Source organism: Pezoporus flaviventris, unplaced genomic scaffold (assembly GCF_033815535.1).
Source record: "Pezoporus flaviventris isolate CSIRO_AGI_PZ_B2104156 unplaced genomic scaffold, CSIRO_AGI_Pfla_v1 ptg000040l, whole genome shotgun sequence".
NCBI lineage: Eukaryota > Metazoa > Chordata > Aves > Psittaciformes > Psittacidae > Pezoporus > Pezoporus flaviventris.
In genome coordinates this window covers 4353424-4368805 of record NW_026892588.1, presented here as the reverse complement: position 1 = coordinate 4368805, position 15382 = coordinate 4353424, and the positions used below count along the sequence as shown (strand labels likewise).

The 15382-nt window shown below is 36.5% G+C and overlaps 1 protein-coding gene across 2 annotated transcripts in view; it reads left to right on the top strand.

Annotated features, from left to right (window-relative positions):
- Positions 1-12374, top strand: part of RPAP2 (RNA polymerase II associated protein 2) — a 38245-nt gene extending 25871 nt beyond the window's left edge. The window contains exons 12-13 of one of the 2 annotated variants that reach the window (XM_061465474.1): positions 11030-11179; positions 11780-12374. In XM_061465474.1, the coding sequence (XP_061321458.1) occupies positions 11030-11179; position 11780 (151 nt within the window). In that variant the 3' untranslated portion in view covers positions 11781-12374. Of the gene's footprint in view, positions 1-11029; positions 11402-11779 lie in introns of those variants that run through there. The other variant, XM_061465473.1, reaches the window with a different exon arrangement.
- The last annotated feature ends 3008 nt before the right edge of the window (positions 12375-15382 follow it).

The window sequence follows — 15382 nt, the reverse complement described above, 5'->3', positions numbered from 1 at the left end:
CAGTGAATACGATGTACAGTCGTTTCTGAAATGTGTTCCTTTCATGTTTATGAAAACAGAAAATACAGCCTTTTTGGGGAAGGGAGGGAGGAAAGAAATCCATGTCGCTGACAAGATGACGTATAAAGTGCATCTCTTGGCAATGGGCTATGATGAAGCTTTCAGAATTTACAGACAATCCAAGCTGGTGGATTTAGCATCAGGATGCAGATGGCTCTTTTTGATACAAAGTGTATGATTAAAGTAAATATTTGGGATAAGATGGCAGCCACTGGTTAATCAGAATGTTATATAAATAAGCAGAAAGTAACTATACATAACATTTTGCATGGTATAATACAAAGAAATTGGAACGGTGATTTCCATAACAACAAATTATGTTCTTTTCCCATTCCTTCTGTAAAGTAAAAGTGTGTTTTAGTTGGCTGTCAGCAAACATAGCTAACCAGTGTATGGGAAGGTATGTGTGTATAATTCATACTGTTAACTGCAAAACCAGCATCAGTGGAAAAGCCATATGGATGCTTGATTATTTAGAGGCTTGGTATCTCGGTACCTTTCCTTTCATTTTGATGTACACCACACTTAGAGCTGTATGTATCCCTCTCTCCCACCCTGTTTATCCATCTCTCTGTCAGAACATTTGAAGATGACACTGAATAGCTGAAACTCATTCTTCATAAAACTCAATATATGTGAGATGAGGTATCCAGGATTTTTTTTAAAGGATAAAAAATAGCTGAGATTCATGTGGCTCTTCATGTTCAGTTCAGACCTCATCAGGTATTCTGCCTTTTTAGGTATACTTTCACAAATCAGTGTTAATAGTGTTCTGTTATAGAGAAGGTGACATGGAGATTAAGGGTAGGACAGTGATTTATTGGAGATCAGCAAGTCAGTAATAGATCTGCAAATTAAGCAATTAAACAGGAAAAGGAGTTGTGGGGGTTGTTTTGGGTTTTCTTGGGGGGAGGGAAGTGTTTTTTTGGTTGGCTTTGAATTCTACCAGGAGCTGGATGTCTGGGGAAAAGTGCTTACAAATCTTTAACTTTGGGGGATTTTTAAGATCCTCATTTTGTCAGGTCCACAGCTGCACTGACACTGGTTTTCCAAACTGGCAAAGGCAAGTAGAAAAATACTGAGATCCTTATGTTTAACTTATGAAGGAAAAAAACCCTGTGGACAGAGTGGAAGCAAGCCTGTTCCTAGCATGTCTCTTTACTCAGCTGCATTATCCCAGGTGCTTGGTCTGTGAATTGGACTGAAAGGCAGATAATCAAGTTACAATGATGTTAGAAAGTGGTGAAACTAAACTATGATCAATTTAATGATCATCATTTCCATAGTAACTGAGTACAGGTGAGTACGTTTTATGAAGTCAAGTATTGACAATTTACTTACCCAAGCACATTGCTCTGTAGCTGGTTTAACTAGAAGACAATACATTTTGTTTAATTTTGATTTATATTTTTTTTTCTTCCTTATCACTGAGATAATGAATTGACAGGAATAGATGACCAGTATATGGCAGCAATCAGGTCCTGCAGTTGCAAAAATGGATGTATATGAAAGAATCTTTACTTCATTAAATGTACAAGGCTTGTATATAAAGGCATTTTTTAGGTATTAAATTGTCCCATGATATGTGCACAGCAATTTATACAACAGTGTGCATTTTACAAAGTCCTTAAAAGGTTCAGGAACTCAAAAGCTTATAACTAAGCATTTTTTAATCTTAAAACTAAAGACTTACACCCGTGCTTAATTTCATGTAGGTAAGTAACCCAAAGACTTCAATGGCATAGATTCCAGTATTTAAGAGGTGTCCCAGGAAAACTTTGTGGAAGATAAAATGTAAGGAATAGAAGACTTAAAAGGATGAAAGGATCATTTTAAAAATAAATTTTAAATTTATTAAATAAATGTAAATTTAATAAATTTTAAATCTTGACTCAGTTGAAAAAGAGGGGAAAAAATGGGATGGGAACAAATGGTAGGACTGAGAAGTACCTTTGATCTGTCAGCTGGTTAGCAGGAAACAGACTTCAAATAAATGCAGCTCTTTAAACAAGGCCTGTCCTTGAAATGTGTACCTAAGAAACTTAGATTTGTTAGAAACAAACAGCTGATAGTGATTTCTTCTGGGTTTCTGTTGTGAATTTTTTTGCCTTGGCATTATGCAGATTTCATAGTGAACTCAACCGAAACCTTTTGAACAAATCCCTGTATGAATATTGGTGCTTTAAATCCACACACTATGATAGAAGTTCTCATGCTTCACATCTGTGAACCGATGTTGTAGTAATAACTTGGGATATGGTAACATAGAGGTGGGTACCATACTTTATTCTGCAGTCATATCTATTAATACAAAATAGGTTTTTGTAATTGTGTAATAGGAATCACAATCTCTGATCCTGCTAAACTTTGTATGAAGAGTACCCTGCATAAGAAACATAGATGTTCTTGAGCTGGTTTTGGTGCTTGCTTCAGTCATCTTGTCTGGCTAGAGGTTTTTCTAATCCACTGTTAAATCTGGAAACTCCGATTGGCACAAGATTGCCCAAGCAATTGGTTTTTGCCAGGCCTATCTGATATTTGTGTTGATGGCAGTCTTGGTAGTTATTTTAACATAAATGTTTGCAAACAGAGTTCCCAAATACCACTAGAACAGGAGGCCAATAGACCCATTCCGTATTATTACTATAGCTTTAAAGGAGTCATGGGTCCCTGAATTTTTGTCACTCACATTGTAATATCAGAGTATTTCCAGAGTGTTCTTTCTTACTAGACACACTGTACCTGGGCTAAAAACAATGAGCCCCAAGTACTGAATGAAGCCAACTGCTTAGTGTTACAGGATCAACATAATGCTAGCAAATGCAGTGTATGTTCTAAGGCATGTTGGCTTCAGGCGTACGGTGTAGAGAACTGACACAAACGGCACTAAATGGCTGTACTGAATTATACTAAATCATTGTGCAGTTTGATGAAATGTCCCACCATAGTTTCTCTGAACACATCTCACACTTACTTCAGGTGTTCCTTTGCATTAGACTTTTCCTTTGCCTGTAAAATTAATTCCTGACCTAATGATGTAAATAGAATTCTTTCTATATATGTTTTACTTGTCCTTCATAGAAAGTCAAAGGCCATCTGTCTTACAGCAGTCAGTATTTTGAGGGCAGTCTGAATTTACTTGAATTTTTTTCCTCTTCTGTCTCTTGTTGTACGAGTGCAATATTATTATATTAATATTATTCATTGCAGGATCTTTGAAGTCATGCAGCTGGCTGTTATAAATAACAGCTGGCAGCTGATGGAGAAATCCTTAACTCTTTGGGCAGAGGGAAGAAGTGGCATAAACAATCTACCCTGCTATTCATGCACATAGTGTGTTCGTTAGGTGAAAAAAAAAGAAAAAAAGTACAGAGATCCAGAACATTTGCATTTCATTAAATCATTCAAAATAAACAGTTTCTGTACCTCATCAGGTAGCTAGAAGCCTGTTGCCTCAACATGGATCCCCTGCAGAGTACAGTTAAAACACTGGAGTTCCTTTCCAAAACTTTCCTTTTGTAGCTTGATGGACAAATAAGACATGAACTCTTGGATGGTATGTTAGAGTCGAACCAGCAAAGGGGTTTGCAACTGTTTATTCAGCCTTCAAAGCCTGTGTGAGGAGAGCACAATTACAATATGAGGGAGCTCTGCTAAGCAGTCCCAAGGGCCTGACCTTAAGGCCCCAACCTGTCTTAGAAAGCAATGTTGGTTGGGCTGGTGTTGTCTGAATTACCAGTTGCCTATTTGGACAGAACTGATTGCGGGGGGGGGGGGGGGGGGGGGGAGGAAGAAAAAAGGAAGGGAAGGAATCTAATCCATTGTCTCTTTTTCAGTTGTTAGTAAGCACTTGTTATCATGTGGTTAGATAAATCCTTGTTCCTGTAGGTGTGCTTTCCTTTTACTGGTAGTTGTAACCACCTGGGCTGCCCCCCGGTAAAAGGGAATGGAAGTTGATTTGTGTCTGGATATCAACTATATGAAAAGTGTGTGTGAAAGGTGAACTCTAAAAAAAAAAGATTCTATATTGTAAGTATATACATAAACTGTATGTATCAAAGAGAACATTCTTCTTGAACAGATTTGTAGAAGCTGCATAGGAAAATGAAGGTCTTGGAAACAGGAAACAAAATTAACTTGTGAATGAAGCATGAGTCTTGCCATATACTCGGATTCTGTAGGAATCCAGTTGCTGATTTTGAATCGGTGTTTGTAGCATTGATTGAAATGTAGTGGACAAAAATTTTAAACTATGAATAATTTAGTTCCTATTGCCATCAGAGGATTGAAGTGTCTGTGCTGGATTCTGTGGACAAGTCAGTACACAATAATGAAAGGAAGTTAAATAATAAATAAAACGTAAGTGGCACTTTAGCTTCAAAATTCTTGTCTTTATGATGAGAATTGGTTCTTCAGGCTATGTTTAAAACCAGACCAGAAGTAGCTTTTTTTTTCCTAAGAAAATTGCCTGTTTATTTCAGTCAATTATCACCATTCAACACTGCAGGCTTTAGAGTATTTTATCTTTCATTAAGAAAATGGAATATAGGAAAAAACTTAGGCAGATTAAAGAAAACTGTGACTGAATACTGACTTCCCTCTTTGACCAACAGGATATTGTGTAGAACATGCAGAATCACAATGATGCTTTGACTTACTCTGTCAAAATGTCTGAGTGCCTTTCAGTGGGGGGTTCATGAAGTGGATAAATATGATATTGGTCAAAGAGCCCCAAATTAGAGGCTGCTTTAATTTCAGAGTTGCAGATGACACTGATTCTAATTATTTTTTTCTGGAACTAGTATAATTTGATTTAAAAGACTTAATTCCAGAGATAAATTTAAATTCTTGTGCATCTTGGTTGTGAGATGCTTCCAGTTCAAGATTGTCTGTCAAATATTAATGTGTTCTAATGGAAAATACTCACTCTAGAGACAGTCTTTTGCTTTTAAGGTTTGGGGGTTTTAAATGTTGAGCTTTTTTAAATCATGCTCGAACTAGAGTTATAAGAAACAAGTGGGGAGATAAGCAAAATTGAGCATAACAGCTAAATTATAGAAGCTGAGGCTGTAATGGTTGCTAATTTCTGAATGTAGGTTAAACCAGTATGATATGTGTAACCACTTAATTATAACAAAAGTTATAATTTTTTTAAGCTCCCTAGCGTTGTGTCTTTAACTTACAACTACAGTCACATTGTGCTTCAGCTTTCTGGCTGATACAAACTCTTGCCTAACAGAAGCATTATGCTTTAAGGGCTGTGGAAATCTCTGCTGTGATTTAAGGTTCTTTACTAACAAAATTGCTGTCCCTAGACAAGTGTACCGCATGCAGTGATATCCTGGTAAGGGACTCAATTAATTAAGCAAGCAGTCTATGTGTTGTGTAGAACATACAGAATCACAGTGCTGCTTTGACTTACTCTGTCAAAATGTCTTTCAGTGGGAGGTTCATGAAGTGGATAAATGCAGCATTTCAGTTCACCCTGTCAACTGAAGCCCTATTATTAAGTGATTGATACATTGGCCACACTCCAGTTGTATGTGGAGGCAGATGGTCTGTGGGCTGCAGTGCACATTATTTCGATGAGTTTTATTGCTGATCTGTAACGCTTGTTGTATTGACTCAGCCTAGCCATTCGTCTTAAACAAAATTGTTTAATCAGTTGTGTCGGAGACTTCCTTCATAGGAACATAATTAAAATGGAATCTAAGACTGTATTCTGTAAAACTGCTACATTAGAAGAATAGTATTTGCAGTCAATAACATTCTTATTGCACATCAAATCTGTAACAAAATCAAAACACCCCAGTCCTTGTGAGTTCCAATTCTTTATATCTTGTAGAAGCTATCTGAGAGGATTTCCTTCACGATTTCAACTCAAAATGGTTTGTACAGAGCTGGTAAGACAAATATGCTAATACTTCTTGTAGCAGTTGATATTTAGGTAGTTCTGTCCCAAGTGTTTACGAAAAATACATGTGGAAGACGGAAAGCTGGAAATCTTGTGGATTTAAGGCTTTGTAACTTAATTCTTCTAAGCGCTAATTAATTATTTATAAAGATGAGCAGTCCTACTTTTATGAGTTTTCTTCTTCCAAATCTGGAATTGACCAAGTGTGAGTTTTGAATGGAAAATGACAATTTCCAAGATCTGTGAGCCACGTGATGGTAGCATTCCCTACTTTTGAATTAAAGATTTTGACTTCAATAAGCTGCTTTGCTTTCAGTGCCATTTAATCAAACACAAAGAGCACTGGATCACTAACTGGTCATTGCCAAATCTCACCAGTACACTTCAATGTACAGTTTCATTAAATATTGCTCTTCTGTGTCTGAATATTGGCAATACTCTGGAAGACTTTTAGTGCAAAGGGGTTTTCTATTCAGATCAGGTTCTGTTTAATGCTTTGTTGGAGTTGACAGGTAATGCTCAAGAACCTTTTGTGCTATTTAGTGCAACTTTGTCATTCTGGTAGAAGTTTCAGTCATCCTGGTTTTGATGATAAAAAAAAGACTTAAGTGCTTAAAAAACAAAAGATAGAAACTGAGAGAATTAAAAAAAAACCAAAAACAATTTTTATGTTGCGATGATTACATTAAGTCTTATTCATGGCACTCAAATGCCTGTAATAACTGGCAAAAACATTTATATCCTATTTTCCAAAGCTTTCTATGGAAGGACAGGTGGTGCTTGCCCATTCTGTCATTCTGCTATTTAATTCCATTCTCACTCAAGTTCCAAGCATAGCAGACAAGGTAAGGGAGTGGCGATAGTTACCTTTTCCTAGAAGGAGCTTATTTTTGTTGCTATTTTTTAGATTTAACGTATAGCTTTTATTCATGAATATACCAAGTGCTTATGCTATTAGGTAAGTTTATGTGCGCTCAAATTCTCCATGCTTTTTGTATCATTTTAGGTGACCAACTTTGGGGGAACAGAAAGGTTCCAACTCTTAGGTGGTTTTGTTCTTTACCCAGTTTCAGGCATCTGTTTCAGAGAGCTGTAACTGGTTGATATCACGGCGCTGGCTTTGAAATTTAAACTTTTTTTCAAAGAGGATTACAGACTTCATCTTGCACAGAATCAAAAAGGTTTTCTTGAGGTCCAATATCTAAGAACAGTGCCATACAATTAGTTTGGGGTTTTTTTGTTGAGCTTCCATAAAAGGATATTATCATTTTTGGATAAGAAGTGCCAATTAGTGCTTTTAACTACATAAAAATACTGGTTCATGCAAAGCGCTGAAACAGTGTGAATGTTGTGTGATAGATGTCATTTAATAGCTTGATGATCACATGAATTTCACTTTTTTTTCCTTGAACATGTAGAATAACCAGCAAATCAAAATTTTATCTATCAGATTTAGTTTGGTATTTTTAACACTTCTTAAACTGGTGTAAGTGGGTGTGCAGGAAACTGACACTGTTTCATTAAGTCTGATCTATACTGTACTACTTTTCCATGAACTGAGCATGTTTCATTTTAATGGGTATATAACTTTGGACAGTAACATTTAGGTCTGTATGCTTTTGTGATTGGTTTAAAACCATTTAATCCTTTAGATTCTTATTTTACTTTAATGTGAAACAAACTTTTGTGAATAATGTTGTAACATGAAAAAGACATAAGGAAGCAGAACTGATCTTCCTCTCTTAACTGCTGCAGTAGCCGGCTATTACTATTGTGGTCCGAAGTATCGTATTTCCTATTTATATTCTACATCTTTTGAAGGTGCTGCCGAGTTTCGAGGCCTTTCCATGATACTTGAACTGAAATCTTGTATATATCATTAAATTTAATCAGCCGTGATAGTTTCTTCAGAGGTAGGGTCATTGCACCTTTAGTGGCTTCAAGATACTGATTCCAAATGCTGTTCTGGTTTATTTGCATACCATTATGGTTTAATTTTGTTAGCATTTCGTGCAAGGATGAGAGCACAGCCCTTAATGTGTTGTCATGCAGCAGCTATACCTCAAATAGTCATTGGACCAGTGTTACTTAGAGCACAGAACTCAACCACTCTCTGCAAACCAGCAACTTGTGTTTGTTCTTTTGCAGACAAAAGATTCTGTTCCAACAGCCAGATAAAAGTAGAAGAGTACTCGAGTACTCAATTTCTCAATATTTAATGCTTGGCTGTTTCTCTAACAATAGCAATACCTTTTTCTTGGTATGGGTTATAGCAGCTACTCTTTACAAGGAGTGTCTTAAACTGTCTGAGAGTTAGGACATGTTTGTAAATCATGAAACCATGTCAAACCACTGACTGCAGTTCCAGGAAAGGAAAACACAAATAGATTGCTTAGCATGGAAGTATAAAGATTTAAGTTTTAGAATATTACTTAAAACTGCACAAGTTTGCTGCTCTTTTTGAAAAAATAACATCCTTACTCATGTCCTGTTAAACTCAAGGCCAGAGTAAGAAAATTCAGCTAAAAATGTGTTTAAATCTCCAACATTGCCAAGAGTGTTCAGCAGTGTTAATACTGCCTGGTACCAGCACTCAGGAAGACAGGACTGCCTGTGCCACCAGTCTTGTTTCATGTATAACCTACTTAATCCTGGGGAGGGTGAATTGAAGATTGGTAATAATGCATCTCCAGGTCTTTCTCTCACTATCCTTGTCTCCAGGCTAACACCCTGATGTGGTCACCCTGATCCCCTATCAGCACTTCCTCTGCTCCCATGCTGGTAAAACAATACAAAACTCAACCTCCAGATTGTCACCCTGGGCAGCAGCACTCTGCTTTACCCATTTCACTAGGGTAAAGAAACAACTCAGTCCTGTCTGTCATCAGATACATTACAAATCCTTGTGGCCTTAGTCTAAGAATCACAAATCCAACTGTGAATACTTCCTTTTTGTGGGAGGCTTTATATAGCAAGGTTTGCACACAAGTCTGTTTCTGTGCTGTGTCCTTTTCTGAGCACCTACCAAAGTCCTTGTCCCCAGGTGTCAGTGTTTGATAGTTCAAACATTTAGCTAAATGTACTTACTGAAATGGAATCCAAGAAGAAATAGAAAATAATTTAATTCATTAAGCCTATTTTTTTGTAGATTTATTTTTTGTATTAAAAGACTATTTACTATGTTTTGCAATAGTTCACAAACAAAAGATCTTACTATTTTTGCTTAAAAGACATATATGCAGCTTTCTAGAAGTGCAGATGGTCTTATTACCAATTACTGCAGGGAGGTTGATCTCAGTTGTTGCTTATAGGTTTTCTGAGCTAAGAATTTTTTAAGAAGCTGTTGACTACCTTAAGTTTCTTATTAAATGCACATAATTTTGTGAACCTATTCTAAAATAATTCCTTCCTCTATAGTGTCAATTTTTATTTGACACTACTTAAATTTGGCGCTATTTATTTAAATACAGTATTCCAGATGAAGTGACTGGTGCTAGGAGATAAGTTCTTGTTAAGTGATCTTGTCAGTTGACATTTCATGTTGAAGCATAAGCTTTTACTTGATTTTGGTCATTTAAAAAGGTTTGGGTTTTTTTTAAATCATTTGTGCTTGGGAAGTAGATTCAAGTATTACTACCTTTGCAATAGAATTGTGAGAAAAACAAAGGACTTCAGGATAAAAGTAGATTCAAATAAAATTAAAGCACATATGAAAACCACAGCTGATCTTGTCACCTCATCTCCATACAGGTATTATGAGCAACCTGTTGTAGTAGGTGTGTCTGTAGCAGGGGGGTGAAACTAGATGACCTTCAAGGTTCCCTCCAGCTCTAACCATTCTATGATTATATACATAGATCTGCATGGCAATAGCTCATTCTAAACTGAGGAATGCACTTTAGCAGCGCAGTGTTTGGTGTTGGATGTGCACTAATACCCTATTTATTTCTATTGTCTGTTCTCATGTATAGACACTTTATTCTCCTAGTTGGCAACTACTTTCAGCTTCCATTCATTTAAGCTTTAAAAACAGTGGGAGTTTGATGAACTTCATCTACACAGCAGTTCAGAAAATCAGGCCCAAATGGAAGACTGCAGGCACTTTGAGACTTTAAGCATCTAATTTTGCTACCAAACCAGAAAATAATTTCACTATAGCAAAGATTTGTTATAGTATCAGCTTTAAAATTGATACTTAATATCCTATAGAAAAACTTCAAAGATTAAATTAGCATTGTTCTAGTTTTGTCTTTCTTAAAGCCTGTTTTTTAAATAGTTCACTGTGTAAGAAGTATAGTTTAAAATGCTTTAGAACAGACTGTCAAAACAGAAATCAAATTGCTCTGATTACTCACTCAAATTGCTCCTTGGTTTGAGAATTTAATTGGTGTCTCATGAACCCATGTACATCAAATAAAATTAGTAATACTCTAAAATGCCTCTCTGAGAGGCTTCTATGTGTTTAGAGAAATCTGATCTTCAAGCAAAATGCATTTGCTGTTTTGACATACTATGTGTGTTACGGCTTTGAGAACAGAGGGAGAATCATCCAAGTAAGTGGCCCTCTTGAATGTCTTCATGGAGTTTGACAGTGTGAGACTTACCAGTTAAGTACAACTTCTGTCAAGGAGTTAAAATATTCATCTTGAATTTATATTTGAGTGTATTTATGTGTATATATATATTTGTATTTAAAATAGTCCTCTTGGTTACTCTAAGAATTTTATAGTTCTCATCTTATATAAAGAGCTACTATACAACTTTTACAGTTTAGGAGCTTTGTGGTAAAGAAGAAAATGACTGATAACCTCCTTTTTGCATGTAATTATATAACATTTTGCCCTTTCTTCTGAATTCAATTTGTCTACATTATAGACCAATGTACACCTGTATAATACATACAACCTTACGTACTGTAATGGATCAAGTATGACATAAGTGCCTTTCTTCAGTACAGGTATTCGAACTCACAAGCTTTGCTTTCTTATATCTGACACTTAAAAGTCACTTTTCTATATCATATATATATTTAATTTTTACTTTTTTTTTTGCCAGATTGTCACAAACTACTCCGCTTTTCAAGAGTACTGAGATGAGCCCAGTGCACACCCAGTTCCTGACTACATTGCTGGAGGAACTGCATTTCACAAAAGAAGATCTGGAAAGTTTAACAAGAGTATTTCTCAAGGACTGCCTGCTTCAATGGTCAGTCAATTGCAAGTTAATTTGCATGGTATAAAACTAAGCCACGTAGCAACAGGTTTGATTTTCAGCATTTTGTGAGTGTGTACACTGCCTACAGATCGTATTAGCCAGAGTAGAACATGTGTAAAGTACATATTGAAGAAATACGTATGATATGAAAATGAGTGTTATCATCTTGTCATTTACAGTAAAGGCCAGCTGCTTATGTACCACTTCAATCTTTGGATAATAATTTATATATACAACATTTTATATATACATTTGTTTATAATTGGTTTTTGTAGAGTTGGTTTACTGCAGTTCTTGGAGGAATTTTTACTCAAGTTCTGCTACAGTTTGTTACAAAAGAAAGTGTGGCTACAATGGTTAAGTCTTAGTTCGGGGTTTTTATTATTGAAATGAAATTGTTATGTTTTGGTATAAAACAGAGCTAAAAGCAGGGTATTTTATGCATAATACTAAGACTACATTCTGGGTAGGCTGAGAATGTGAACAACAAATAGCTTATTTATGTTGATCATATTTAACTGATTAGATTAATACAGCATTATAGTAATTAGTGTAGTAACATTACTGACCTCACTCCTTTGTTCCCCACAGAATAAGGTGATCATGTTAACATCTCCTGCTATCTGAAATAGTGGTTCAGAGAACAGAAGAACACCTTCAACTGTTGGACCTTCTTTCTTTAAAAAAAGAAAAAAATACATTTACTCTTAATTATACTTCTTGCACTTTTGATTTTTCATTTCCTTCCTATGAATAAGAATTCTCAAGTCTTGTGGAGAAGCCAACTCTAACAGCAGTTGTTTAAGACTAGGTAAAACGTAGATCATCTGAAAACCGTCTATTTAAAAGCAGTAAAAAGGAATTTGCATTGGTTGGGATTTTACTTGCCCTGGAAATCTTTAGCCAACATTTGTCTACAAGAACTGGGGAACGAAAGGAAAAAAAACAAGCATATTAGCCTGGAGTGTTAAGAACACTGTAGCTGACATTTTTCCAATTGATCCAATGCTTGGAACAGTAATCTTTAAAAACAATGACAAGAGTATATAAAGATGTCTGATGTATAGCCTGTTTGTCTTACTGCTTATGAGAAATGTGGTGGTCTTTGAACTTGTGTACAAGGTAAATAGCTTCTAATGGTTACTAATTTGGACTTTAAAATATATTTTAATAACTAAAAGCTGAATTTTTGGCTTTCTGTATTCATTTCAGAGTTTTGTTTAGACTCTGTTTAGACTTGTTTCTGTCACTGATTACAAAATGCAATTTAAAACTAATCCATTGGTAATTGTTAATGATTCCGTATTATGGTTTCCTGCATAGTTCTCACTGTCCTTCGAGAGACCTGAGAAGAAATTGTCACAGCAAACACCCGCACAAGTTAAGGCTGAAACAGGGTGTAGCAGAGCTGCTACATAGCAACTCCATTTAAGAAACAGTCTATTCCCTGATTTTGTTTCTGTAATTGGACACCAACAGGGAACTGTACACTTCATCATGTTATTGCAATATAGTTCCTTCATGACAATCAGGATAAACACATTGATTGCCCCCCTATACACAGAAGCCCATGAAGCTTTTCTGTGGAGGCTTCACTGTGCGGTAGAGTTCATTTAGGTGATGCTTGACTTTTCCTAATTTTGTTTGTAATGGGAAGTTATGTTCAGTATAACTTGTAAAAGAAATAATTTAGAATGAGGAAAACCTTTACTGCAGAGTTCAAGCTATGCATTTTTCACAGAACACAATAGGAAAAGAATAGCCACTGTGGTCAGAGAATGTCTGATGTCAAAGTCATGATGTCTGGATAGAAGATACATTGGGTCTGTATCATGATGGAAAACTTTCTACTTGATTTGTATGCAGAGAAAGAACAAGACCTCACCAAAAGATAAGCTTATAGAAGACTGAGCAATAGGCATGATACTCTGCGCAAAACTTAAACCTTGAAATTATATCTTCCTGCTCCTGATTTTGGAAGGTAAATACATTTCTCTTTTTAGCCAATACTTCACTGTAGATTCTGAGCAGCCATTGTTCTGTTCCGTGTACATTTACCTTGAGGCATAAAGATTACAACAACCCCCTGACAATGCTGCCATACTGAGTACACCTAGAAGGCATTACAAATTCACATCACACCAGGAATAGGACTGTGTTTGAGCAGGTTCAGTGGCTCTCATTTGGAAAGTTTTTACACTTCCTGTCAGGTTTGTGGTTGGGTTTTTTTTTCATTATTTTTAGGCTTGGTCTTCAGCAGTTACTGTGTAAGAACTATGTGATCTGGTAATGACAATGAATAGTTCATAGGCCCAGTGACCTCTTTATGAGGATTCACTCTTCTTGTTTTTCCTTGCCCCAGGAGAACAGAATAACCTTTCTCTTCCCATTCTGTAATATGCTGGAAATGCCCTGAAGGGGCATATCCTTCACTTACCTTTAATGCTTTATCTCCCTTAGTTGTGTATAAAACACATAAGTAAATGCAGGAAGTATACATATAGCCATTATTTTTAAGCAGGAGGAAGACAGTAGCCTCATCTCAAAAGGATGGTTTGTACTATCAGCATCAACTGGTTATACAAAAAGCACAACTCAAGCACCAGAACTTAACTTCATCTATGTAGTTTTCTTATAAGCATATTTCATAACAGCTTAACTGGTAAAAATGTTCAAATCCAGACCTTAGTTGAGATTAAAGCTAATTTCTGCCACAACTGTCTGTCTTTTTTACATGCTTACCTTTTCTACCTTCTCATTTTGGTTATGGTTTCAGGCAGGTTGTATATCATTGATATAGTAAAGAAGAGAAGAACAGTTTAAAGCTTAAAGCAAAGCCTGCTTCATGCTCTTACAGCTTCTTTTCATCAAAGGAGTGATATGCAACATACACCTGCATAGTGCATATATGGATTTCTTACCCAATTTTCTGTGGGTATAATGAGGTAATATCAGGAAGAGAACAGTGCTAATAAAACTACATATACAGAGAAAAACTGGTGAGAGTTATTCAAAGCAGTCTATGTGCTGCCCAAAGAGGATGGAGGAAAAGCTTTTGTGTCTACTTTCACCGTTCAGTTCACAGTCCTGTAACTGCTGTCAGCGTAAGCACTGCACTCTCTAATGCTGTATTTCCTAGCACAGACCCCTCCGCTGCTGCTGGTTAATTCGTGTCCATTGACTAAGCCTGCTGATTTTTCTAGGGTGCTAAAGGGAATAATGGGGTTCAGAGTGGTGCTGAAGGGAATAAGGGTATTCAGAGTAGTTCACTTCATGCCCACTTTCCTGAAGTAGTGGTTAAGTCATAATATAACCTGTAAATTATCAAGCATTTGAAGTATCTGCATCTTTAAAGTTTGCAAATCGTGTTATGCTTATATATAGTAATGCAAAATTCTACATTAAAACAAGTAGAAGAAAACTTGATTTATTTCATTGAAGTCTATCAAAAACAAGCAAGTGCCTTAGTAAATCTAGAGCAGCATAACTGACATGGCTGTGCTGCTGTCTACACCCAGAACTAGAACATTACATCTACCCTGTCTTTAAAGGGTGACACAGGGAACAACGAGTGTGGCACATATATGAGATACATCTGAGGCCTCAAATGCTGTGTCCACACAACACACAGAAGATTGACCTGTGGCTTAAAAGCGAGGCAGAAGCATCTGTTGTGGTCTGGGGGGTGAAACGGCACTTCTGTGAATCTTGGTGTTGAACCCGTATGTCCTACCCTTCTCTGCCTGGTCTTAGAGGATCTAAGCTCTACAAAATATGAGCGGGGACGAGTAGCTCAGTTGCACCCTTTAACTGCTGGAGAGAAATGGTCTAACACATCAGAGAGAAGAAAAAGGAAGAGAAGGGGAAGTCAGTATTCACACCTTTAAATTTAGACATCCAACCTTAGGTACTTGCCTGTCTCCACAAAGGACCGATGTTCTTTGGTTTAGTTTCTCCAACTCATACCTTTGCCCAGTGTTGGAAGCAGGTGCTGTTAATGCCTCTGCCCCGTTCCCTGTTGGCAGAAAGCAAGCAAAGTGAGCTGAGAACTTTGACCATGGTAGTCTGGCTCTGCCTGGGGTAATTTATTTAGTAATAAAGTGTGGCACAGAATTGAATGAGGACCTGGAATGTGGGAAGTTTCTAAGCAATCTGATCCTGCTGTTCCATTATTTTGACAGCTGCTACTTCACA